Source organism: Electrona antarctica, assembly GCF_951216825.1.
Source record: "Electrona antarctica genome assembly, chromosome: 10".
NCBI lineage: Eukaryota > Metazoa > Chordata > Actinopteri > Myctophiformes > Myctophidae > Electrona > Electrona antarctica.
The window spans coordinates 14,496,542-14,523,487 of NC_136791.1; the positions used below are offsets into that span (position 1 = coordinate 14,496,542).

Consider the following 26,946-nt stretch of genomic DNA (forward strand, 5'->3'; position numbering starts at 1 on the left):
ATTAGGGCCCTGCAAAGGCCCCTGAGTATTGGAGTTCGACACACCGCGCTATGGCGCTGCTAAGGACCATGTGCAAATAGTGTGCGACTTCTTTCACAGTGTCACTGTGACCTCTCTACCACTACTGTGTCCACTACAGAGCAGCTGGTGATATCTCAGTGCAGACACCGTGTACATAATGCAATGCCTGTACCTATCCCCCCTCATTGCGTCGTAGAAAACAACCATTTTCATTAATAAGTAACCTTAGTGTCACTGTCTGTGACATCTCTACCACTACTGTGGCCACTACAGAGCAGCTGGTGATATCTCAGCGCAGACACAGTGTACCCTCATACTGCGTGACCTGAGATCAGATTCTAAAAATGTCTTCTACATCCTGACAGTTTTCTGAAAAAGCTATGTTTCTATGTCAGTGGTTCTTCGATTTTTCAAAAATAGCAGACCTACAAGCTCGTAGCGCGCCACTCGGTGGCGCGCTATGAGCTTGTAGATCTGCTATTTTTCAATAGCTAAAGCATAACATAATGCCAAAAGGGGTTCCCGCCCAAAATGGGTTAATAAGCCCCCCTTGTCTGAAAGTGTGTCTTTCTAGTTGGATAGGTGAAACTTGGCTGGGAAAACTGGGGGCGAATGTTCTCGGGTGAACATCCTGCAAAACTAGCTGATCTACAAACTCACAGCACATTGCGTCGCACCACACTGTGAGCTCGTAGATCGGCTGTTTTCGGCAGAGATATTTGGCATATAGAGGGAGACAAGGGGTGGGGGGGGGTTCGGGGGTCATAGAGCCCTGGGGTCACCGGTCTAGTCTGCTACATTGTATTCTGAAGGGCCGGTTTTAAGCAGTTAGTAACTGCATTTTTCAAGTTTATAGCAACTTACTTAGTGGTTTAACTTTCAGATCATAATAACAAAAATAATGCCAATAATATCCTGGGATTTCCAAATGTTTTCCAGCTGTATAACAATGACAACAGCGAGAAGATTGACAGCAGTAAAATCTCAAGCTGTAGAAGTAGAATTTGCATACCTGTACGTGCGACACTATTCCTAAAGTCCCCAAGGAAATGAGTTGGTCGCTTGCTTGTACTGTATATTCAAATATATACAGTACAGTATAAGCACTGTATTGCCTCATACACTATTTAACATGTTATAATCCTGCATAGTGCATGCAGTACCTGGGCTTAATATAAGACAAGTGCATGCTGTTGTGCAGTGGTACTTTTGAGGTATCTTTACTTTACTTGAGTATTTCAAATTTTCAATACTTTTACTTCTGCTCTACGACATCTTAGAGGTAAATATTCTACAATTATTTGAAAACTTAGTTAGATTTAGATTAATATTACAAAACATGCATTACCCACTTCAGCCCTATATACGCTGAAAATAGCCAATCTACAAGTTCACAACAAAAATCGACTCATTGAAGTTATGTGTCTTGCCGATGTGAAGGAATTAAATAATGAATGCAGTGGTGTAAAAATATCCATACATACCGTAACATAACAATGCTGTTACAAGTAAAAGTCCTTGAATAAAATAATTGGCTTCACATCATACCAGAAGTAAAAGTACAGAATGTCCATTTCAGAATTATATATAATCTTGTTGCTGCCTGGGCAGGAATTATTGATCATTAATGCACTTAAAAGGTCCAATGACACGCCCCGAAAATATAATCGATGATACTGTACATTACGTGGTCTCACTGAAAACAGTCTGAAACTGCACGTGACGCTATAGCGACTAGGCAGGCTTAGTGGCTAGCAGGTTAGGCTAGTCATTTGGATGGCACATTTGCGTTCGTACTGGCTAAATATGGCATTACAAAAATATGAATTTCTATTGAATATCTTAGTTACAATGCAATTGAGGTTGACGTGTTTTTTTTTAGGGTAACTGTTGCACAATCGCATACTGTATATAACACTCAAGTCCCACTCCCTCTGTCTCCTCCCGGTCACCAAGCCCTTGTCTCCCCACTGAGCCCCTGTCTCCCTCTGTCTCCTCCCGGTCACCAAGCCCCTGTCTCCCCACTGAGCCCCTGTCTCCCTCTGTCTCCTCCCGGTCACCAAGCCCCTGTCTCCCCACTGAGCCCCTGTCTCCCTCTGTCTCCTCCCGGTCACCAAGCCCCTGTCTCCCCACTGAGCCCCTGTCTCCCTCTGTCTCCTCCCGGTCACCAAGCCCCTGTCTCCCCACTGAGCCCCTGTCTCCCTCTGTCTCCTCCCGGTCACCAAGCCCCTGTCTCCCCACTGAGCCCCTGTCTCCCTCTGTCTCCTCCCGGTCACCAAGCCCCTGTCTCCCCACTGAGCCCCTGTCTTCCTCTGTCTCCTCCCGGTCACCAAGCCCCTGTCTCCCCACTGAGCCCCTGTCTCCCTCTGTCTCCTCCCGGTCACCAAGCCCCTGTCTCCCTCTGTCTCCTCCCGGTCACCAAGCCCCTGTCTCCCCACTGAGCCCCTGTCTCCCTCTGTCTCCTCCCGGTCACCAAGCCCCTGTCTCCCCACTGAGCCCCTGTCTCCCTCTGTCTCCTCCCGGTCACCAAGCCCCTGTCTCCCCACTGAGCCCCTGTCTCCCTCTGTCTCCTCCCGGTCACCAAGCCCCTGTCTCCCCACTGAGCCCCTGTCTCCCTCTGTCTCCTCCCGGTCACCAAGCCCCTGTCTCCCCAATGAGCCCCTGTCTCCCTCTGTCTCCTCCCGGTCACCAAGCCCCTGTCTCCCCACTGAGCCCCTGTCTCCCTCTGTCTCCTCCCGGTCACCAAGCCCCTGTCTCCCCACTGAGCCCCTGTCTCCCTCTGTCTCCTCCCGGTCACCAAGCCCCTGTCTCCCCAATGAGCCCCTGTCTCCCTCTGTCTCCTCCCGGTCACCAAGCCCCTGTCTCCCCACTGAGCCCCTGTCTCCCTCTGTCTCCTCCCGGTCACCAAGCCCCTGTCTCCCCACTGAGCCCCTGTCTCCCTCTGTCTCCTCCCGGTCACCAAGCCCCTGTCTCCCCACTGAGCCCCTGTCTCCCTCTGTCTCCTCCCGGTCACCAAGCCCCTGTCTCCCCAATGAGCCCCTGTCTCCCTCTGTCTCCTCCCGGTCACCAAGCCCCTGTCTCCCCACTGAGCCCCTGTCTCCCTCTGTCTCCTCCCGGTCACCAAGCCCCTGTCTCCCCACTGAGCCCCTGTCTCCCTCTGTCTCCTCCCGGTCACCAAGCCCCGTCTCCCCACTGAGCCCCTGTCTCCCTCTGTCTCCTCCCGGTCACCAAGCCCCTGTCTCCCCACTGAGCCCCTGTCTCCCTCTGTCTCCTCCCGGTCACCAAGCCCCTGTCTCCCCACTGAGCCCCTGTCTCCCTCTGTCTCCTCCCGGTCACCAAGCCCCTGTCTCCCCACTGAGCCCCTGTCTCCCTCTGTCTCCTCCCGGTCACCAAGCCCCTGTCTCCCCACTGAGCGAGGACTGTCTGTCTGCTCAGTTCCATTCCGTTCCACCCCTACCCTCCCACCCCCATCCAGCTGAATACAATCTCAAGTTGTTGAAAACCCCCCCTTCTTCCAAATGATTGAACTCCAGCCATTTTTGCGAAGCCGCGGGTAGGGTTAATTATGGGGAAAGGGGAAAAGAGAGTGGAAGTTGGCACAATGAAAAACACAGTGACGATGTTGAGGCATGTCTACTCTTCTAGTGTTGTTTGTTAGTTGTCGACTTCTCTTGTATTCTTCCTTCTGCTCTGAGTCTGACTGAGTCTGAATGTCAGTTCACGTGAAATAAGAAGTTGACTAACAAAGGGCGGGCCGGGGACATAAACATCCGATACAAAAATAAATCAATGAATCAAATCAATCGATGATATCAACCAGAGTTCTGGCTCTGGTTGATATGAGGATAAATAAAATAGTGAATGGCCACGCTGTGGCAGTTCCTGCGATGTATATATGTCCATCCATCTCTCCATCCATCTCTCCCCGGTCCATCCATCTCTCCCCGGTCAGCAAGTGCCTCTGTCCCCAGTATCAGATGCTTGGAGTCCGGCCATACATTTATGCTGACATCTGCGGATAGGCTCGGAGACCCAGTGCGCTGAATCATGATTGAATGACCAGCGATTTATATAATTTTTATACATTTACAAAAACAAATTACTTCACATGAACAATATGTATAAGATTTGGTGGGGGATATAATAAAGTTAGTAAGTTATTTTCCTCTGGTATGTAGTGGAGTAGAAGTTTCAAAGAAATGGCAATACTCAATTTTTATTTTTAAAGTAAAAGTACTTCTGTACACAATTTAGTACAGTTCTTGAGTAAATGTACTTAGTTATATTCCACCACACTACTGTTTCTTGACTTTTTCCCACATCCTTGAAAGAGAGAAATCCTGTTTTACAAACTATTGGAAGCACTTTTCACCTGCAATCATCAAGTGCCATCTGTTGGCAGTGAGAGGAATGACTCAGAAAAGCCAGAAAAGTGCTGCAATGCAACAGGGGCTCCACTCATTCATTATTTCACTATAGCCTAGAAAGTCAACCTTTTTAAGCAGTCATATTTAAGCAGTAATTTAATTGCACTTTCAAGCAGTAAATGTTGTCTGTCAAAAGACTGGGAGATGAGCAAAAAGTACTCAGATTTTTTCAATACCACAATGTAGAAGTACTTAGAAGTAGAAGTCCTGTGTTAAAAAAATATATATTCAAGTAAAAGTGCAAATCAAAAGTAAATCAAAAGTCTACATTGCAGTATAATGATATACTTTTACTTAAGTAAAACATGTGAGTGTTTTTTCCCCCACCACTGACGTGTAGGTACATGTATTATTATTTCCAGCAGTGTCAGGGAGTAGGAGGCAGAGTTCCCCTGGGGTACTGAGAACAAAGCCAGCAGCAACAATGACATCAGGCTTTATAACGTTGCAGGAATCAGACAAGCAGAACAGGAGGATCTGTGGGTTGAAGGTTGCTTCAGCGAACACTTGTGGGTGTGGCCATGTAGATGCACTGACTCGGATAGGATATAGGCAGGAGGAGGCTGTTTGAAGACCTGAGTCCCATTCTACAAAATGTCTTCTATATACAGTATCCTAACAGATTTATGGAAAAAAAACTCATGTTTCTATGGCAGTGCATGGTTCTCAAACGTGTTACTGTCACAAAAGCTCCAGGCGTCTGTTGAGTTTAGAGAGCCCGACTCAAGCTGCTGCTGTAATTACAGTAGCATTATTAGACCCGACCAAATGGAGATATGGCGATCCCTGATGTCATCAGGAACCGCTAGTGTTGTGTTGATTCTTTCACAGAAGCCGATGGGTCGGTTTTGACCAGTCAGGGAAACCGCTGCCTACGCCCCACAAACACGTCACCACAGACTGACCCATGGACAGATTGATACAGATGTTTGTGTTGTCGTTTTTGAGTGGCGCTACCCGCTCCAACGCGTGGCTCTGTGTGTTTGTCTACTAGGGCTATCACGAATACAAATGTATAAGTTGACGATTGATTGTCACACAAATAATTGCAATTGACTATTTAAGTGTGTTTTTTGCATTGAACATTGGAATGTTAGAGGGTTTGTAATCACAAATTGAACACGGCAGATATGACATAACTTAAATATACAGAAAGAAATCACTGACACGTTTAAGATGTGTCAGTGATTTCTTTGTATATTTAACAAAAATAGCAGAAATAGCAGGTCTGCAAGTAGAAATAGCAGATGTACAAGCCTACAACACGTGTTGTAAGCTAGTAGAACTATTTCTGCAATTTCTTTATTTATTGAAAATGTATGGACTTGGAAACGATTGACAATTATGCAAAAATAATTATCTCAAATTATTGCGATTAGGTGATTATGTAATAATTGTGACAGGCCAATTTATGTCTATTCTGCTCTCTGTTTTGTCACCGCTCACGTCACGCAAGTGTGAAATAGTCTATGTATAAGCATTGTGATACGTACCGTAAGGATTAACATTATGCAACTGCTAATCAGCCATTGCCATTTGAGAGAGAAATGTGTGCAGATAAATATGTCCTTCAACGGCAAATGTAGTCCACTGATGCATGAATGACAATGTTTCTGCACAAATCGGTTTTGTAATTGACGTCATCGGTTCGTGTCATCATCAGACCAGAGCTCCGTTCAGCATGCATAAGATGTGAAGATGTCTTGGAGAACTTACTTTTAGTATGAGTATGGCAAGGAGGTATAGTCTAGGGAAACTAGGGAGTCTCTAGAGAAAAGTCTAGAGAATATATGGACAAAATATTCCAGCCACCAAGAGATTCCGTCCAAGAAAAAGCTTTGACGATGGACCAATCTTCCAAAGCTCAGGTCTTCTGTTCTGAGTGTCCGTACGCCTTCACATCTCGGGTCGTCCTCCATGAACACATGAAGAGAAGTCACAGCGACACCTACTGTCAGATCCCCTCGTCTTCCTGTCAGAGAAGCATCAGCTCTCTCACCGGCCGGAAACGAGGAGACACCGAACAACCGAGATCTCACCATCAGGACTCCATTTCCACCGGGAGAGGGGAAGACACGTCCGATGACTTGTGCGTCGTGAACCACGCGTGCAAACAGTGTTTCAGCCTCTTGGGTGACCTGAAGAAACACCAGCGTGTCCACACTGGAGAAAAACCTTACCAATGTAAATGTTGTAACAAGAGTTTCAGCAATAGTAGTAACCTGAAAAGACACCAGCGTGTCCACACTGGGAAAAGACCTTTCCATTGTAAACAATGTGGCAAGAGTTTCAGTCGGTTGGATAGCCTGAAGGTCCACCAGCGTGTCCACACAGGAGAAAAACCTTACCACTGCGGACGTTGTGACAAGAGTTTCAGTGAGTTTGGTAACCTACAGAAGCACCAGCTCATCCACACGGGAGAAAAACCATTCCTCTGTAAACAGTGTGGCAAGACCTTCAGTCTGTTAGGTAACCTGAAGACACACCAGCGTGGTCACACTGGAGAGAAACCGTTCGATTGTAAACAATGTGACAGGAGTTTCACTCAAGTTTCTGACCTGAAGACGCATCAGCGCATCCACACTGGAGAAAAACCCTTTCACTGTACACAGTGTGACAGGACTTTCTGTCGGTTAAATAATCTGAACGCACACCTGCACGTCCGCCATGGAATACAGCTTTTCCACTGTCAGCAATGTAACAAGGGTTTCGGTCAGTTACGCAACCTGGATAAACACCAGCATAATATCCACACTGGCGACAACCCTTGCAGTGTATGTAAACAATGACATGCGCTAGACACTCAGAAGACGGAAGGGCTTCTCCTCACTTCCACAATTCAGTCCACCAGATGGCGACGAAAACACCAAAACACACATGGCCTGAAACACAACCACCGGAAAGAAGCAGTTCAACTATGCACACCTAGGTTAAGTGACTGGTCAGTCGATCTCAGGACCCTTCTCCATACTTTAGGAGTTCCGATATGTACAATATGTACCGGTAAGACGCCCTGAGGGCGAGAAGCGACCATGACCTAAAGGGCGAGGTCGCGCTGAAACAACAGAGATTCTTAATACGGCACAGTTGAGAAGCAGGAGTTGAACTATTAATCTGGTGTCTGAGGTCAGATGTAGAGTTGCTGGCCGGCTCCATTTGCAGATCTTGTATGTCAAACCATGTATGGTCATCCAGGGTTTGATGAGGTCAGTGTCGTGATTTTCATATATGGAGATCCAGTTGATGATAGTCAACAACAAAAAAAGACGACACCAGCGGTGACTCCCATTGTAACAATGGAATGCGGAAGTGCTCATTACTTGTTCTATCTCAATGGGATAGTTCCAATGTTTTGGAACTACAGTATAGCCCATAGTACCCCGCTTTGTGGCGCTATCAAAGCGTGTCGCGACTCTCTTCTTCTACTGCTCTGATGATAGTCAGCTCCATATGGAGATCCATGTGTTGTAACAACTTGGTTCATTTGCAAGTGTGACTCGTGTTGCGGCAACCACAGTGGTTATCAGCCTTTGCAGTGGCCGCCCCTTCACTACGTGGAACTCACTCCCAACTCACGCCAGAGCTGCCCCACCTTCAAAACGTTCAAAAGCACACTCACAAAACCCACCTTTTCAGACTGGCTTTCCCTACATAAACCCCCTCCCCCACACACTTTGTGTTTGTCCACCTTTGGTTTCTAGTTTTTAACCTTTTTAACCTTTTAATTAGTTTATTTTTCTAATAAAATTGTTTTTATTTTTCTGTTCTGTAAAGCGACTTTGAGTACCTTGAAAAGTGCTATATAAATTATTATTCAATAGTCATGAGGCGTAATGTGGCATGACGTGTCATGAGGTGGTGACCATATAAGGAGCCGTGACACGACACGACTGTTGGGAAATGCAGGTTTTCATAGTAACTGCGACCTACAGTCACAACAAGAGATAGAGAGAGAAGTGAGGGGCGCTCTTCATCGTCATACATCATCATACATCATCTCATTCTGGCCAATCACAATTTGCGTCCTCACTTTAATTTCCGTCCTCACTTTTCTGTCTTCACTTTTCTGTCCTCACTTTAGCCTCAATATGTACTTTGCTCAGCCAATGAAATCATGGCTATATGGGGTGATCAGCCAATCAAATCATTGCTATTATTCACACAAACACACAAAGCTGGGCATAGGAGGGGCTCAAAAACAAACATTAGAATCTTAAACCGGATCCTGTAGCTGACAGGGAGTGTAGGGAGGCGAGAATCAGGGAGATGTGGTCATACTTCTGTGCCACTGTTGGCGAGCGGCCACGTTTTTTACTAACTGTAGTTGTGACAGGCAGGCTTGGGTAACAGCAACTAAACGTACATTTGAGATTTGAGATAAAAGCATGTATATGGAAAAGATCAAACTTGGACACATTGACACATTGATGACCTTATCCTGATTACTGTATATCTTTTTATTCTTTTTTTTAGGGTTTTATAATAACAAGATAGGGTGCCCTTGTAGTTCCACTCTGTCAGCTCTCGGCTCTCTCTGGGTGCTGTCAGTCAGTCATTGTGTGTGTGTGTGTGTGTGTGTGTGTGTGTGTGTGTGTGTGTGTGTGTGTGTGTGTGTGTGTGTGTGTGTGTGTGTGTGTGTGTGTGTGTGTGTGTGTGTGTGTGTGTGTGTGTACAGGGAGTGAAAGGCGATGCTGGGGTCCCAGGAGAGAAGGGCGACCGAGGAGATGGCGTATGTACTTTTCCTCCTTTGCAGTGACATTTGATATGCCTACAGTAGTCTCTGCTACCACCATGCCTACAGTAGTCTCTGCTACCACCATGCCTAGTCTCTGCTACCACCATGCCTAGTCTCTGCTACCACCATGCCTAGTCTCTGCTACCACCATGCCTAGTCTCTGCTACCACCATGCCTACAGTAGTCTCTGCTACCACCATGCCTACAGTAGTCTCTGCTACCACCATGCCTAGTCTCTGCTACCACCATGCCTACAGTAGTCTCTGCTACCACCATGCCTAGTCTCTGCTACCACCATGCCTACAGTAGTCTCTGCTACCACCATGCCTACAGTAGTCTCTGCTACCACCATGCCTAGTCTCTGCTACCACCATGCCTACAGTAGTCTCTGCTACCACCATGCCTAGTCTCTGCTACCACCATGCCTACAGTAGTCTCTGCTACCACCATGCCTACAGTAGTCTCTGCTACCACCATGCCTACATTAGTCTCTGCTACCACCATGCCTAGTCTCTGCTACCACCATGCCTACAGTAGTCTCTGCTACCACCATGCCTAGTCTCTGCTACCACCATGCCTACAGTAGTCTCTGCTACCACCATGCCTAGTCTCTGCTACCACCATGCCTACAGTAGTCTCTGCTACCACCATGCCTAGTCTCTGCTACCACCATGCCTAGTCTCTGCTACCACCATGCCTAGTCTCTGCTACCACCATGCCTAGTCTCTGCTACCACCATGCCTACAGTAGTCTCTGCTACCACCATGCCTAGTCTCTGCTACCACCATGCCTACAGTAGTCTCTGCTACCACCATGCCTACAGTAGTCTCTGCTACCACCATGCCTACAGTAGTCTCTGCTACCACCATGCCTACAGTAGTCTCTGCTACCACCATGCCTACAGTAGTCTCTGCTACCACCATGCCTACAGTAGTCTCTGCTACCACCATGCCTAGTCTCTGCTACCACCATGCCTAGTCTCTGCTACCACCATGCCTAGTCTCTGCTACCACCATGCCTAGTCTCTGCTACCACCATGCCTAGTCTCTGCTACCACCATGCCTAGTCTCTGCTACCACCATGCCTAGTCTCTGCTACCACCATGCCTACAGTAGTCTCTGCTACCACCATGCCTAGTCTCTGCTACCACCATGCCTACAGTAGTCTCTGCTACCACCATGCCTACAGTAGTCTCTGCTACCACCATGCCTACAGTAGTCTCTGCTACCACCATGCCTAGTCTCTGCTACCACCATGCCTACAGTAGTCTCTGCTACCACCATGCCTAGTCTCTGCTACCACCATGCCTACAGTAGTCTCTGCTACCACCATGCCTACAGTAGTCTCTGCTACCACCATGCCTAGTCTCTGCTACCACCATGCCTACAGTAGTCTCTGCTACCACCATGCCTACAGTAGTCTCTGCTACCACCATGCCTACAGTAGTCTCTGCTACCACCATGCCTAGTCTCTGCTACAACCATGCCTAGTCTCTGCTACCACCATGCCTAGTCTCTGCTACCACCATGCCTAGTCTCTGCTACCACCATGCCTAGTCTCTGCTACCACCATGCCTACAGTAGTCTCTGCTACCACCATGCCTAGTCTCTGCTACCACCATGCCTACAGTAGTCTCTGCTACCACCATGCCTACAGTAGTCTCTGCTACCACCATGCCTACAGTAGTCTCTGCTACCACCATGCCTAGTCTCTGCTACCACCATGCCTAGTCTCTGCTACCACCATGCCTAGTCTCTGCTACCACCATGCCTACAGTAGTCTCTGCTACCACCATGCCTAGTCTCTGCTACCACCATGCCTACAGTAGTCTCTGCTACCACCATGCCTAGTCTCTGCTACCACTAGGCTTGGGCAATATACCGATATTACCGTTTATCGTGATATTATATATCGATACCGGTAATATCGCGGAGTATATAAATAATACCGAATACCGGTAATATCGTGGAGTATATAAAACACCACTCAATAATACCGAATACCGTCATAATACCGAATACCGTCATAATACCGGGGAATTTTGACTGGGGAGGGGAGGGGAGGGGAGGGGAAATTTTGACTGGAGAGGAGAGGAGAGGAGAGGAGAGGAGAGGAGAGGAGAGGAGAGGAGAGGAGAGGAGAGTGGAGGGGAGGGGACATTTTGACTGGAGAGGAGAGGAGAGGAGAGGGGAAATTCAGCCCGTCAGTGTGATATATTAATGTTTTATTAATAAAACCGATAATACCGATTATCGCGATATTATTCACGTTATCAATATCGATATCAAAAAATCAATATCGCCCAAGCCTAGCTACCACCATGCCTACAGTAGTCTCTGCTACCACCATGCCTACAGTAGTCTCTGCTACCACCATGCCTAGTCTCTGCTACCACCATGCCTAGTCTCTGCTACCACCATGCCTACAGTAGTCTCTGCTACCACCATGCCTAGTCTCTGCTACCACCATGCCAAGTCTCTGCTACCACCATGCCTAGTCTCTGCTACCACCATGCCTACAGTAGTCTCTGCTACCACCATGCCTAGTCTCTGCTACCACCATGCCTACAGTAGTCTCTGCTACCACCATGCCTAGTCTCTGCTACCACCATGCCTACAGTAGTCTCTGCTACCACCATGCCTACAGTAGTCTCTGCTACCACCATGCCTACAGTAGTCTCTGCTACCACCATGCCTACAGTAGTCTCTGCTACCACCATGCCTACATTAGTCTCTGCTACCACCATGCCTAGTCTCTGCTACCACCATGCCTACAGTAGTCTCTGCTACCACCATGCCTAGTCTCTGCTACCACCATGCCTACAGTAGTCTCTGCTACCACCATGCCTAGTCTCTGCTACCACCATGCCTACAGTAGTCTCTGCTACCACCATGCCTAGTCTCTGCTACCACCATGCCTAGTCTCTGCTACCACCATGCCTAGTCTCTGCTACCACCATGCCTAGTCTCTGCTACCACCATGCCTACAGTAGTCTCTGCTACCACCATGCCTAGTCTCTGCTACCACCATGCCTAGTCTGTGCTACCACCATGACTACAGTAGTCTCTGCTACCACCATGCCTAGTCTCTGCTACCACCATGCCTAGTCTCTGCTACCACCATGCCTACAGTAGTCTCTGCTACCACCATGCCTAGTCTCTGCTACCACCATGCCTACAGTAGTCTGTAATATAATATAATAATCAAATATCACTCAACTACAAGTATTGTGTAATTTATTCAGACTAAAAAAACTAACATAAAAGACATTAATTAGTGCAGGTCCATACCGTACTTAGCTTTAGGACATGACCACCTGTTTTTCTTTATTCGCCGTTGGGTTTACAGGACTGTTGCTGTATATTGTTCAGATTTTTACAAAAACAAAAAGACAAAATATCCTAAATTAATCTGTAAATTGACAAGACTGACAGCATACAGACACAGTCTGCTTGAATAAAAAAATTACAAAGATGTTTTGCTCTGGCTCCTCATCTGAAAACAGAGTTTTCAGAGTTGCACCACTCACTTCACACGGGTGTGATTTTTTTAATTCTTTCTAATTATTTGATCTGCCCAAAACATTGTGTTTATTGTCATGATTTGTCACGAGCCGAGTTGGCTTTGTCCGCGGCATAAACGTCTTTAAATAAATACTTTTTGAAAAGCCGATGGAGAAAATGAATGGGGAATTATTTCCTGGGCCACTCGTTGTTCTGAAAGGGGGCGGGACTGCGACGCTCTATTGTCAGTATATTTAGTCTTAGGTTTAGTCACCGTAGCTTAGATTTTATTTAGTTTTCGTCAGTGAAAAAAGGTAGTTGACAAACATTTCTCGTCATAGTTTTAGTCGACGAAATCAACACTGGGTCTTAACCCATTTTGGGCGGGAACCCCTTTTGGTGTTTTAACTAAGCATTATGTTATACTTTAGCTATTGAAAAATAGCAGATCTACAAGCTTGTAGGTCTGCTATTTTTGGAAAATCGTAAAAATGCGGCACAAATCTTTGAATATATATTCTTTCAGAGCAAACGTTTTTTTTAATTTTGACGCCAGGCCTAAATGGGTTAATATGTAAGGTACAGATACTCCAGTAATATGTACTGGGGTACTGTCCAGTATTGCAGTGACATTTAGAATTCCTCCAGTGGTCCCTGGTGGTTTCATTAACCCTTTATCCTCCTCCTCTTCCTCCCACAGGGGCTGTCAGGTGGTGGCGGCATGAAGGGACAGAAGGTAAGTGACATCGCTGTCAAATGTCAGATATAATGTCATATATGATATCTCCGCCTGTCCATGCTCCCCTGTGTGCGTGCGTGCGTGCGTGCGTGCGTGCGTGCGTGCGTGCGTGCGTGCGTGCGTGCGTGCGTGCGTGTGCAGAGAGAGAGAGAGAGATGCAGGCAGGCAGACAAACAGAGAAACCGATGTGGTATTCTGCCCTAATAAACCTAAAAGGATCTTTTGAAGAAATACAAAAGAGCAGTTGAGACGAAGAACCATCTAAGTACATAATTTATTCTGACCCCTCCCCGAAAGGACCTATCTGCCCTGACCCCTTATCCATGATTTATACATTATGGATAATTAGTATGGACTCATATGGTTATTAACTGCTCAAATATTGATATGATTAAACATGCGCTTCAATTCGAATCTTAATTCATTACAAAGCCTCTAATTTTTTCTTTTTTTCTTAATCGAGTGGAACTACAACTCCCAAAATCAGAGTAAGGAAGCTGCCATTTCGGTTCACGAAAATATATTTTAAAATATCTTGACATTTTCATTTTTTTTCCATTTCTGCTACGCAGCAAGCTTATGCTTAGATTTTGATTCGTATTAGGATAAATTTGCACGACTCTATAGACAAAACGGAAGTGGGGAGGAGGCTTCACTTCCGCTTTTTGCTCAGGATCAGAGCTTCCGTTCTACAGACTGTACGGTGGAAGCATTTGAAAATTGCAGGAGGCAACAGTCTGGCAACACGAGACAACCAGAGTCCAGCACTATGTTTTATGCTATGTTGATTTTTTTGTTTTGTGTTATACTGAATCAATCAATCAAAGACCTCCATGTACAGTACTGTATGTTGAGAAACCGTACCACTAGATGATGTAGGGATTTAAGGTTTGTGCTCAAGGATGCTTCTCCCACTGAATGGTCACTTCCAACCAATGTGATGTGATGGAAGCTGCCAAGCAGATCTGTTTCAACACAACCAATGTGTGTTAGCCTTGCTCTTCCTAAATGCAAATGTGAAAAGTATTGAGTGAATTTGAGTGTTTCTCTGGAATGTAATATTGCAAAAAGCAATACATTAAGTGACCCCCCCTCCCCCCCCCACCCTAACCCCACCACCACCACTTCTCTGCACAAAGTAATATTGTAGTCTTGGTCTTCTTCTACACTGTAACGTCATATTGACACGTCATGCATAACTGTATCCCATAATATGAGATACATGTAAGGTTCTGATTGATTGGTTGATTGATTGATTGATTGAAAATGTTTGCTGAATGGGTACAATTCAAGGAAAGTACAGGTCTATACCAAATCTGTTAAGAGGATAAAACCAGAAAGAGTACTATAAGACTTGTTTGCATAAAGGTCCTCCATTTTCAATTAATAAAAGACTATAAAGTAACAATGTAATTCAGGCGTGCCGTGCATGGACATTTTATTTACTAGGGGTGCCCTGAGTCCAAAAAGTTTGAGAACCACTGGCATAATAGAGTACAGTAGAGTAGAGTATGCGCAGCCCCTCACCTGAAACACTTGTGCTATTAGTTTCTGCTCATGTGTGCGATACATTACTTCACCTGGGAGCAACCTGTTGGATCTTTACCTTGTTCTTTCACACAGTGCACTCATTCAACCTGACAGTGTTCCGAGGTGACATTGAGTTCCCCTGTCCCTCTCCATTACTGTGTTGCTGCTGGGTGCACTGCACACACACTGCACTGTATTAATAGATGAGTAGGGTAGGTAGATTAGATAGCCATACGAGAGAGAGAGATACAGATACAGGTGATACCTCTGCTGTCGGGTAGAAATCAAACTCCAAAATGTTCATTTTTCAGAAAATTCAAAAACATCACACCCGTGTGAAGTGAGGGGCGCTCTTATCATTTGCTCAGACACTATGACGTAAAATTGTCCATTCATTGTCAATGGGAATTTAATGTTTGTGTAGGACGAAAATAGCCGATTTGCTCAGACACATGACGTAAATTCTCCATCCCATGTCAATGTTTGTGTAAAACGAAACAACATAAAGGGTGTTCAATAGCACTGATTTATGCAAAAAAATATAATAATACAAAAAATGTAGTTAGGTGGTTTCCTCCCAACAGCAACGATAATATATAGAGGGGTGGGTGGGTGGGTGGATGGATGGATGGATGGATGGATGGGGGCAGGGGAAGTGAATAATCTTATCTAGATTATTCCGTTCCCCTGCCCCCATTCCATCTGTGTTTCTCTCCAATAGATGGAGAGAAACACAGATAAGTAGATAGATATGATAGTATAGAGAGAGAACAGATAGATAGAGATGATGAATGCATCTCTCTCTCTCTCTCTCTCTCTCTCTCTCTCTCTCTCTGTCTGTTTCAGTGGTTCTCCGAGGACCCCTCCCAACCCCCCCACCCAACCAGGGGTCTTTGGCAGGTTCCAGATGGTCCCCCCACCCAACAAAACGATTCATAGTTGGGAACCAAATGGTCTGACAGTGTACAAATGGTTCCATTTGTACACTGTCAGAGAGTTATGGCCTTATACAGTATTAATTATACCAAACTGGGGTTCCTCGGAATTGAAAAGATTGAGAACCTCTGTCTGTCTGTCTGTCTGTCTGTCTGTCTGTCTGTCTGTCTGTCTGTCTGTCTGTCTGTCTGTCTGTCTGTCTGTCTGTCTGTCTGTCTGTCCGTCCGTCCGTCCGTCCGTCCGTCCGTCCGTCCGTCCGTCCGTCCGTCCGTCCGTCCGTCCGTCCGTCCGTCCGTCCGTCCGTCCGTCCGTCCGTCCGTCCGTCCGTCCGCCCGCCCGCCCGTCTGTCTAGGGACGTGCAGAGAAAGAAATAGAGAGGCGTGGGCTAAAAGGGAACGGCATAAAAACCCATACTGCAACACGGAGCGAGTGGCAACAGAACCTAATGTTACGAGCTAGACAAAAGCCATAACAAAACACAGTGAGTGAACCAACAAAAAGAACGTCGGAAATGAACGAAAACGGGCGCTACAAGAGCTTGTTGCACCTGGCAGTTATGACTGAGTCATTCTTGTTTTTTTACAGGCGGGTGAATGGGCAGAGGCTGAAGCCCCCTTTGATGTGTGCACTTGCCTGTGTCTGTCTGTCTGCTGTGTGTGCGTGCGTGCGTGCGTGTGTTGATGTAGTCTTTGCTGGCCTTCTGTGTGGAGGTGATGGTTGTCCTCACTCACTCACAGCTGTAATGGGTCGGTTCTTCAGCCAGATGATTGATGTGTCCTGTGTTGTTGTGTCTCCACAGGGGGAGCTTGGCTCCAGAGGTCCTCCTGGTCCCGTAAGTACAACGCCCCCTCACAGACCCCCTGCCATGTGTCATTCATGACAGTTCTTTCACAATGGCTCGCAACGGCCTCAAACGGACCTATTTATGTGTTGCGAGTAAATATCTTATTTCAAAAGGAAAAAAATATATCATAAATAAACGTAGACACATGCTACTTGCCTTAAGGTGGCTTCAGTGATTGGCATCAAGAAGGGCCTGTCAAGGGCCTGGCTTAGTAGGCAAACCCACAATGTAAATCTTTGTTTTCAAGAGTGTGACGTCAGTAACATTACATCGTTATTAAAAAAAAACTATTACAATGTTCACCTCTATTTCCCATTCCAAGTGTGTTTGTCACGCCAGCTCATGTAAGGCCAGCACTGCTATTCCAAAGCCCCCTCGGGTACATTTTCAGAAATGGATAATATTTCTTTGGGTTGTTAAGTCATTTTAGAAGTAGTTCTCAAGTCAAAAAAGTGTGGGCACCCATGGCCTGTATATCTATAAGGACTCACAAGACTATAACTATGGGTGATATTGTGCCTCCATGGGCTTTAATGTAGCCACACATGAATACCCACAAGGACAAACTACACATGTACAATTAGGAGAATACTTGTTTTAAGTGTAAATATTACGCTGTGCGACGACAACAGATTAATCTTGCTTTTCAGTCGTCTTTGAACTTGTGTTTTTAGGTTCCCCAAATTGGCCCAATTATATATAATACAGCTGTGTTTCAATTGATCTTTCATCTGGAAAAGAAACAAAACAAAGCGTCTGTAATAAAGAGATAATTGTGTTCATTGTTGTGTGCGAGCCGAGGTGCGAGCCACCCGGGATCCTTATTCCATTGAACAAGGATGTTATAGCACACGTTAATGGTGCAAATGTTGTGTGTGTGTGTGTGTGTGTGTGTGTGTGTGTGTGTGTGTGTGTGTGTGTGTGTGTGTGTGTGTGTGTGTGTGTGTGTGTGTGTGTGTGTGTGTGTGTGTGTGTGTGTGTGTGTGTGTGTGTGTGTGTGTGTGTGTGAGAATCCCAAATTTCCCCACAAATAGTAGAATTTGATTGAACAGAAATGGTTGTTTTATATTCCAAAAAGATTTGGGGAGGTTTACAATTAAGAAAAGTTTCCGACTGGTGTTAGGATTTGGATTAGGCACTTAGAGGTTTATTATAGGAGATTTAGGCTCATTTATACTTTTATATCAGAATGTGTGTGCTGGTGTTACGCACTGAAGATTACTCACAATGCGTAGCAGCGTGACCCGCTGCAAGCTCGGAGTCTTATTTCCGGCTTCAGGACAGAAAATGGCAATAGAAATAAAATCCTCCATGTCCTCACATGTATTGATGTATAGCAATAAGTGCATGCGTGCGTGGACTGTATGTGCACTGTACGTACGTGCGTGTGTGTGTGTGTGTGTGCATGTGCTCTCGGCAGATAATTTTGGCAGTTAAGCATTGATTTTCCTTACTCTGCAGAAGCGAGCGATCAGACCATTACCCTTCCTTCATAAACCTCCCTGCTGCCTCCATGTTTATTAGTGCTGGCTGGGGAGGAGAGCATCCCCCCCCCCCCCCCCCCCCCCCCCCCCACACACACACACACACCCAATGCCCAGCCATAAAAAGCCTTTTGGCTCTAATATACTAGCTCCTGCTTTTTATTGTCAATGTACACTTCTAATATCCCGAGTGTTCATTGAACTCAGAGCACCTTATCGATCAGGCTTATCGAGTCGGGTTCTTATCGAGCCCACTATCGAGCATTTTATATTATTTTGTGGAAAGACGGGAGACAATAACTTCCCAATAGAACCAGTATCTTTTACTATAGGGTCTTCAAATACAGAACTTTTCTGACAGATGGAAGGCATTGGCCTTTTTACCAATACAATAATATTAAAGAAAAAAACAGACATATTTTAGCTTGCTTACCTTGCTGTCGTTATGATAAAAATCGCTGAATAATCCCTCACGTTCATATTTTGAACGAGAGGCAGGTCAGAAGTCAGAAATGAAGAGCTTATTATGTCCATCTGATCAAAACCACAGAGAGCTCCCTAGTTTAGAAGATACGAGGGATTCTTTCTGCAGCGGTAAACAGGGAAGTGAACGGGACTGCGCAAGTGCGAAGAGCAAGGAGTATATGGTGGCCTTGGAGGCCAACTCAAAAAACAAAATTCAGAATATTCTTTGCTTGTTTGATATCAATGAAAATGCTCTAGGACGTGTGTACACGTCCTTTAGATCCGTCTGTTGGATTAGTTATGACGTTCCCACACGTCATACGGTCTGAATGTGTTAAAAGCTACATTTTGTTTACCTGGTCAGCGCTGGTTGGCAGGTATCAATACACTTTAAGACCGACATGTTTGTGCCAGGATGGATGATTACATTTATTTCTTGATCACCTCGTGTCTTGATTGTTTAAACATGACGTCATGGGCCGCTATGCTCGATAACAGGCCCAAAGCTTATTGATAACGGGTACTCAATAAGCTTGTTATTGGATTTTTTCGGGTATCGGTTATCAAGCTCCATCCCTACGTACAACTGGAACCAAATGAGTCCATTTGGTTCCATTTCTAAATTAACACTGAGGGTTTTATGTATGCCAAAAAAAAGAATTTCCGTTTTATATCACAATCTCTAAGCTTAATATGTTGATGTTAAAAGACTGTAAAATGCACTTGATAACAATACTCTTTTTTTGGAGGGACTTGCAATTCGGAGCACGCAGGCTCACAGTTTATGAACGCTTATTATGAAATATTATTCTCGCTGTTCTTCCAATCGTCCAGAAATAAGTTTGCACTTTACTGGAAAGGATAAAAAACACAGACAAAAGGCTGTGTGTGTGTGTGCGTGTGTGTGTGTGTGCGGGGGGGGGGGGGGGGGGGTTTGGGCCAGCCACGTGAGGCACAGTCACATTATTTTCTTGGCAGAGTTTAGCATTCTGGGCAGAAATGTTGACTCACAACTCCGTCTTATTTACAGCAAGGACGTAGGGAGTGTGCATATGCGGGTCAAGGTGGTGCGCGTGCTACAGCTTCACATGCTGTGCATACCAATTCCCCTGGGATGGCGTCCTCCCCCTGAGGTTACTTTGAACATGGGGTGGTTCATTCAATTCATCCACACATGTTCCTGCCTGCAGGCGGATGGAGGGAGGGATGGATGGATGGATGGATGGATGGAGGGATGGATGGATGGAGGGAGGGAGGGAGGGAGGGAGGGAGGGAGGGAGGGAGGGATGGATGGATGGAGGGCGTCAGACCAACATGGAATGAATTCTGTACTGGCCATATAAGGAGCATGTCTTGAGTGTACAGGGTTTGATGAGGTCAGATCAACATATGGAATGTCAGAACAGGTCAGCTCCATATAGTATATGGAGATCTAAGGGTGATAGCGGGGACATTCTCTTGAGTGTACAGGGTGTGATGAGGGCCCAGGTAGGGTCGGGCCTTAATTTTCGGGCCTGTTAAGAACTTTTCGCCGGCTGCACTAATAACTTTGGGGCAGGCCCGTCTATAGTTTGAACAGGTATAAGTCAAAAGGGAGACATCGAAGAGGAAGGATGGATGGGGAAGGATCAACATATGGAATGTCAGAACAGGTTCTGACTTATATCCATATATGGAGATCTAAGGGTTTCCAAATAACTATGAGTTAACTGAGTTAGTTAACCGAATCTATGCCAGACCCACGATTTCTCGGGATTCGTGCTTGCAACCTCCTTTGCCAACATGATAAATCTCGGGTTTGTTTAATGCAATTTAATCCAGAATTAATAGTATTTTATTTACTGTTTTTAGCATCCATCGTTAGCCTCTGGTGGCTCACCATGGTGAGTAATCATCGAATATCCAAAATCTCCTCGTGCACGCAAACATTAATTTGAGGTTGCGCTATGCATAATAATAGTTCACGCATTTCTCAGGCACTAGCCTCACGTTACCGCCTATGGTAATGGGTAATTAGATTAATGCATGCTTAGATCCACGTTCCCAAAGTGGCCATGGGTTTCCGCGAAATAATTCAGATTTTGTCTTTTCTTTTTTTCTTTTTTTGACAGTGATTTTTGTGTTTGTTTGTTTTTGCTGTAGACAGACAGACAGACAGGCAGGCAGGCAGACAGGCAGGCAGGCAGGCAGGCAGGCAGGCAGGCAGGCAGGCAGGGCAGGCAGGGCAGGCAAGGCAGGCAAGGCAGGCAGGCAGGCAGACAGGCAGACAGACAGACAGACAGACAGACAGACAGACAGACAGACAGACAGACAGACAGACAGACAGACAGACAGACAGACAGACCTTTCAGCCTACCAGTTGAAAGCTTGCTTCCCCGTGCAGTGGTCCGCTATACTGCCCTAGTACAGTAACTATGTTTTTGGACACACTGACTTATTTGTGTATCCCAAATTATTCTTTGGGATTTTGGGGGATTATGTCAAGAACAGATATACAATTAGTGTAATATCACTTGCAGCTGATATCTCATTTGCCTGACCAGTTGAAACCCATTTTTCATTTAATTTTTTTGTCGTAGTTACTGCACTTTGGCTTTGCTTAGGGCAGTATTGGCTTCCAACATCAGAGATGGGTTTGAGCTAACCTGGAAACCAGATGAATTCACCATTGCACAAAAACAATATGTCATCGGCTAATTTGGTCTTGCACCACTCAGTTGTAATTGGATTTCACTCCCACCGAAGTAGTGAGGGACTAATCGGGGCCCAGTGTGCAAATATGGGGCGGGGTTATCACCAGAGACATTGTTTTTAATGGCCCTTTGGAAATGTAGGTTCCACACAGAGATTCCAGACTAATATCTACGCAGTGATAGCCTGGCAAGTCGGCCAAGCTATGTGTGAGAATCAGGCAACAGCATACATGCACTATAATAATTACAGTAGCTTGAGGAGGCTGAGGACATTTTTGAGATTTGACGAGTTGGGGACGGAACGCAGGCAAAACCAAAAAAGTAATCTAACAGTCCAGATTGCTTTGCTCAGCTCAAATGTTGATACATTGGCTCAGCCTGAGCACACGGGAGCTCCGAGCTGATTTATGGCGAGGCCCTGGACAATGATGGGTTGCCGGGCAGACCTCAGTCGCTTGGTGTCAAGCCCCTCTTTGCCGTGTTGCTTTTAAACTGTTGTTTTTAAAGTCCCACGCCACTGACCTTACCACCCAATATCTAATCTGTTCTGAAAACACTCTATCTCGAAAAAAGGTGATTTATGTTTGTCTCTGACGCTTGGCCGTAGCCAATCGAAATGAGACACGGGTGAGAAGTGGGGGAGTCGGTCTAGTCGGTCGTGTGTGTGTGTGTGTGTGCGTGTGTGTGTGTGTGTGTGTGTGTGTGTGTGTGTGTGTGTGTGTGTGCGTGTGCGTGTGTGCGTGCGTGCGTACTTGTATTACTATACTTATGATGGCCAAATGTCCCCACAATTATAGTGCAATTTGAATATTAGACTCTATATATACAGTATATGTATACACAGTAAAAATAAGAATGCCTTTTCCCTTTCATGACTTTTAGGTGATGACAGCGCATGGATTAAGACAGATCTCTGGACCGGTAAGCATGTGATCAAACTAACCAATTTAATCCTATCTTGCTTTCATGAGCCTATACTGAATAATGTCATAATTGGCAAACATTTCGCAAAAGTAGACAAGCATTTGGCCCCAAACAATAGCTGATCTACAAGCTCACAAGGTGTCACATTGCGAAACATTGCATGGTAAGCGTGTACATGTAGATCTGCTATTTTCTGCAAAGGGCTTTGGTTTAGAGGGGCAGAAAAGAAGGGGGCTAAGTACACACTTTATACTTCAACTATTCAAAAATAGCAGATATACATGCTCATAGCATGTTACTTTGTGCTGTGCTACGAGCTTGCTATAAATGGTAAATGGTAAATGGTGCATTTATATAGCGCCTTTATCCAAGGCGCTTTACATAGATTGTGCATTACATTCACCCATTCACACACACATTCATACACCGATGGCAGCGGAAACCATGCAAGGCACCAACTAGCACATCGGGAGCAATTAGGGGTTCAGTGTCTTGCTCAAGGACACTTCGACACTGACTCTGGGGGAGCCTGGGTTCGAACTGGCAACCTTGCGGTTCCCATCCAGGCACTCTACCCCTGAGCCACCGCCGCCCCCGCTATCTTTGAAATATCATAAAAATGTGTGCATGACTATAATATTCTCAACATTTTTAACTACATTTTTTTTAAATGGGGGTCGACGACCGAATACATGCTATTGAGTGTCCTTGACATGAAAAAGCACCACTGATAGCAGCAACATACGATTTTCAGAATAATAAGGCATTTGTAGAATCGGCCTCAGGTCTTTATGGGTTTAACCCATTCTGGGCGGGAATCCCTTTTGGTGTTAGCATTATGTTATGCTTTAGCTATTGAAAAATAGCAGACCTACAAGCTCATAGCGCGCCACCGAGTGGCGCGCTACGAGCTTGTAGGTCTGCTATTTTTGAAAAATCGAAGAACCACTGACATAGAAACATAGCTTTTTCAGAAAACTGTCAGGATGTAGAAGACATTTTTAGAATCTGATCTCAAGTCAAAATGGGTTAAGTATGTACGCCGTTCGATAAGATTGCTCCTATGTGTTTTCTTTTTCGTAGGAAGATGACTATAAGGAGAAAGGCCAGAAGGGAGACGAGGTAACAAGTTCTACCAGACATCATACATTCACTATTGATTTCTATTCTCCAACACATTTCACACAGCGGAATGGAAAGTCCTGTTTTCATCGTTTTAATATGGCATCAACCAGTGTAGTGCGGCGCTGGCGTTTAATTAGGGGAATGAGAACGTATGGACAGTGCCTGCTATTGAAATGGAAATGGATTCAGCTTTTTAGTTTCCGTAATATATATTGTCGCTGTCCAATACCATAAGGTCATACAAGAACATTTTAAAACAATTCTAAACAATATAGAACTTTAGACCATGAAAAGTTCAATCATACACTTCAATGCAGCCAGATAAAAGATAAAAAGATAAAAAAGAAAGAAAGAAAGAAAAATCGATTCTGAACTTTGCGATTCAATTTTAATATTGTGGCATTACAAATCGTGATTTATCCCTGCCATATAGAGCAACTTCTGTTCAACTTTGACCCCTCTGTCACGTGGAACTATTTTGTTGTGCTGCTGTTGGCGTAGTGATACTACTGGACACAAAAGATAGGTCCATGTGACAAGCTATTATTGGTCTCTATCTATTTGTGCGTTATCTGACTGAAATGTCATTTTTTTGTATCCCCCTCGACTTATTTCAGCAACAAGAGGGCTTTGCGTGAGAGCTTCCCGTTTGTGTGTACAGTACATTGTGTGTACTGTGTGTGTGTGTGTGTGTGTGTGTGTGTGTGTGTGTGTGTGTGTGTGTGTGTGTGTGTGTGTGTGTGTGTGTGTGTGTGTGTGAGGGCTTTGCGTGAGAGCTTCCCGTTTGTGTGTACAGTACATTGTGTGTACAGTGTGTGTGTGTGTGTGTGTGTGTGTGTGTGTGTGTGTGTGTACAGTGTGTGTGTGTGTGTGTGTGTGTGTGTGTGTGTGTGTGTGTGTGTGTGTGTGTGTGTGTGTGTGTGTGTGTGTGTGTGTGTGTGAGGGCTTTGCGTGAGAGCTTCCCGTTTGTGTGTACAGTACATTGTGTGTGTGTGTGTGTGTGTGTGTGTGTGTGTGTGTGTGTGTGTGTGTGTGTGTGTGTGTGTGTGTGTGTGTGTGTGTGTGTGTGTGTGTGTGTGTGTGTGTGTGCAGTACATTGATAGATGGCATTGTTGTGTGTGTTGTACCTTCTGCAGGGTGAGAAAGGAGCTCAAGGACCTCCAGGATTCAAGGTAACCTCTTAGCTTTTGGAAAAAGCGTAGCAGAGTGTATTTGACAGATGATGAATGCCGCTACGGTCTGATGCTTTGGGCGCACGCACGCACGCACGCACGCACGCACGCACGCACGCACGCACGCACGCACGCACGCACGCACGCACGCTCGCACGCACGCACGCACTCGTCAGTAGTGAAAGAACAGGGAAACCTCGCCACCTAATACAAATCTGAAATCTCTATATGACACAAACATAAATATGTATTAATTAGATATGCCTACATGTACGTGACATCGCAGAAATCAAACACATTGAGCTTATACAGTATGCACTGTAATTAGTAGTGCCAAATATTTCTTTTCTACCCAGATACCTGGGAATACACAGAAATAGCTACAAAAACAGCAGAAAGCTCTGAAACCAGAAGACTGTTGGTGAATTCATTTAACTATGAAATCGTGCATATGTGCATACTGTATGTTGATCTGACCTCATCAAACCCTGTACACTCAAGACACGCTCCATATATGGCCAGTACAGAATTCATTCCATATGTTGATCTGACCCCCATGCCAAAGTGCCAGCGCTCGCCCAGCAGTCTGCTGTCACCCAGGCGGATGTGTGCACGCGACCTCTCCCTTTTGGGCGAGGTCGTTTCTCGCCCTCAGGTGTCTTACTGGTAGGCTACTATAGCATTGCTCCCTATCACAAAGGACACAGTTATTATTTTTAAATCTAAGAAAAGGTGATTTTGGGTGCCCTCAACAAAAATATCAATACTGCAATGTAGAAATAGGGGGTATGTGCTTGCATAAAGTAAGTGGCAAAGTGGCGGCTGTGGCTCAGGAGGTAGAGCAGGTCGTCCAATGATCCATGGGTCGGCGGTTCGAATCCCGGCTCCTCCTGTCTACATGTCGAAGTGTCCTTGGGCAAGACACTGAACCCCAAATTGCTCCCGATGTGCTGGTTGGTACCTTACATGGCTTCGGCCGCAATCGGTGTATGAATTTGTGTGTGAATGGGTGAATGTAATGCACAATCTATGTAAAGCGCCTTGGATAAAGGCGCTATATAAATGCACCATTTTAAAGTTAGTTTAACGTAATGCACTCAGATTCACGCAGCCATGGTGACCATGTGGAGGTCACTCCCGGTGACAGTTCAGTGTGCTAGCCTAGCACTCTTTAGCTTGGTGACCATGTGGAGGTCACTCCCGGTGACAGTTCAGTGTGCTAGCCTAGCACTCTTTAGCTTGGTGACCATGTGGAGGTCACTCCCGGTGACAGTTCAGTGTGCTAGCCTAGCACTCTTTAGCTTGGTGACCATGTGGAGGTCACTCCCGGTGACAGTTCAGTGTGCTAGCCTAGCACTCTTTAGCTTGGTGACCATGTGGAGGTCACTCCCGGTGACAGTTCAGTGTGCTAGCCTAGCACTATTTAGCTTGCAGCCCTTAACAGTTAATCAGCCTTCAGTCTGATATCAGTTTTTATCACTCCCTTCAAAAGGCCCAAATAGAATGCTAGAGCTACTGCTTGTGATAATACCATTTAATAGAAGGCTTTGTCGAATGCTCGACTCCGATGGGTCCGTCGCAGCATTCCGTTGCCTCCGTTTGCATCGCTATAGAAGATGAAAGCTTCTAAAAATCATTTTGAATCCATAGTATGCGTAGGCCTATCGATTTGAAGTAGTTGTGTAATAAGCAGAGGTGGTTATAATTGGAAAATAAACCCCAACAGGACTGACGCGAGGCTTATTTCCCCCCCACCTCCAATAACCGTATTATTATTATCACTGTATTATGCCTTACATATTACATGTCTTTTGTTGTGTGTAAGCCTAGTGCTGCATGGAACACACATTGTCCTGGTGTCATTATAGATAATCAGAGCCTAAAGCATAAAGATAACTCTGCTTAATGGACTATTCTGTGTTCCATACAGTATGTGCCACTTCTCTCTGTAGGTGATCATATAGTAATAAAGAAGATTACCCTGGTTAATCCCTGTGGGGATTCAACTGTACACACGCACACACACACACACACACACACACACACACACACACACACACACACACACACACACACACACATGCAATGTAGGCATTTAGCAGACACTTTTATCCAGAGAGACGTAATCTCATAAATAGAATGAGAGCAGTGTAGTGCCTCAAGAATTGATAGGATAGCAGGTAAACAATGAACCTATAGCATCTATCTGAAACAAAAAATGTGTAGATACGGTGGCCTTACGGCCTGCCACAGGCGCCCGCCTGGGAACAGTTATGGGTTCGCTGCCTTGCTCACGGGCACACGGGCTACCCGGTCCACACACTCACACGCTGCTGGACACCTGGACA

The 26,946-nt window shown here is 45.6% G+C and overlaps 1 protein-coding gene across 1 annotated transcript in view; it reads left to right on the forward strand.

The window, feature by feature from the left end:
• LOC306930652 (uncharacterized protein) overlaps positions 1-26,946 on the forward strand; it is a 118,416-nt gene that overhangs the window by 24,603 nt on the left and 66,867 nt on the right. The window contains exons 3-7 of the mRNA XM_079511725.1: positions 13,387-13,422; positions 16,691-16,723; positions 22,260-22,298; positions 23,385-23,423; positions 24,563-24,598. Of these exons, the coding sequence (XP_079367851.1) occupies positions 13,408-13,422; positions 16,691-16,723; positions 22,260-22,298; positions 23,385-23,423; positions 24,563-24,598 (162 nt within the window). The 5' untranslated portion in view covers positions 13,387-13,407. The remainder of the gene's footprint in view (positions 1-13,386; positions 13,423-16,690; positions 16,724-22,259; positions 22,299-23,384; positions 23,424-24,562; positions 24,599-26,946) is intronic.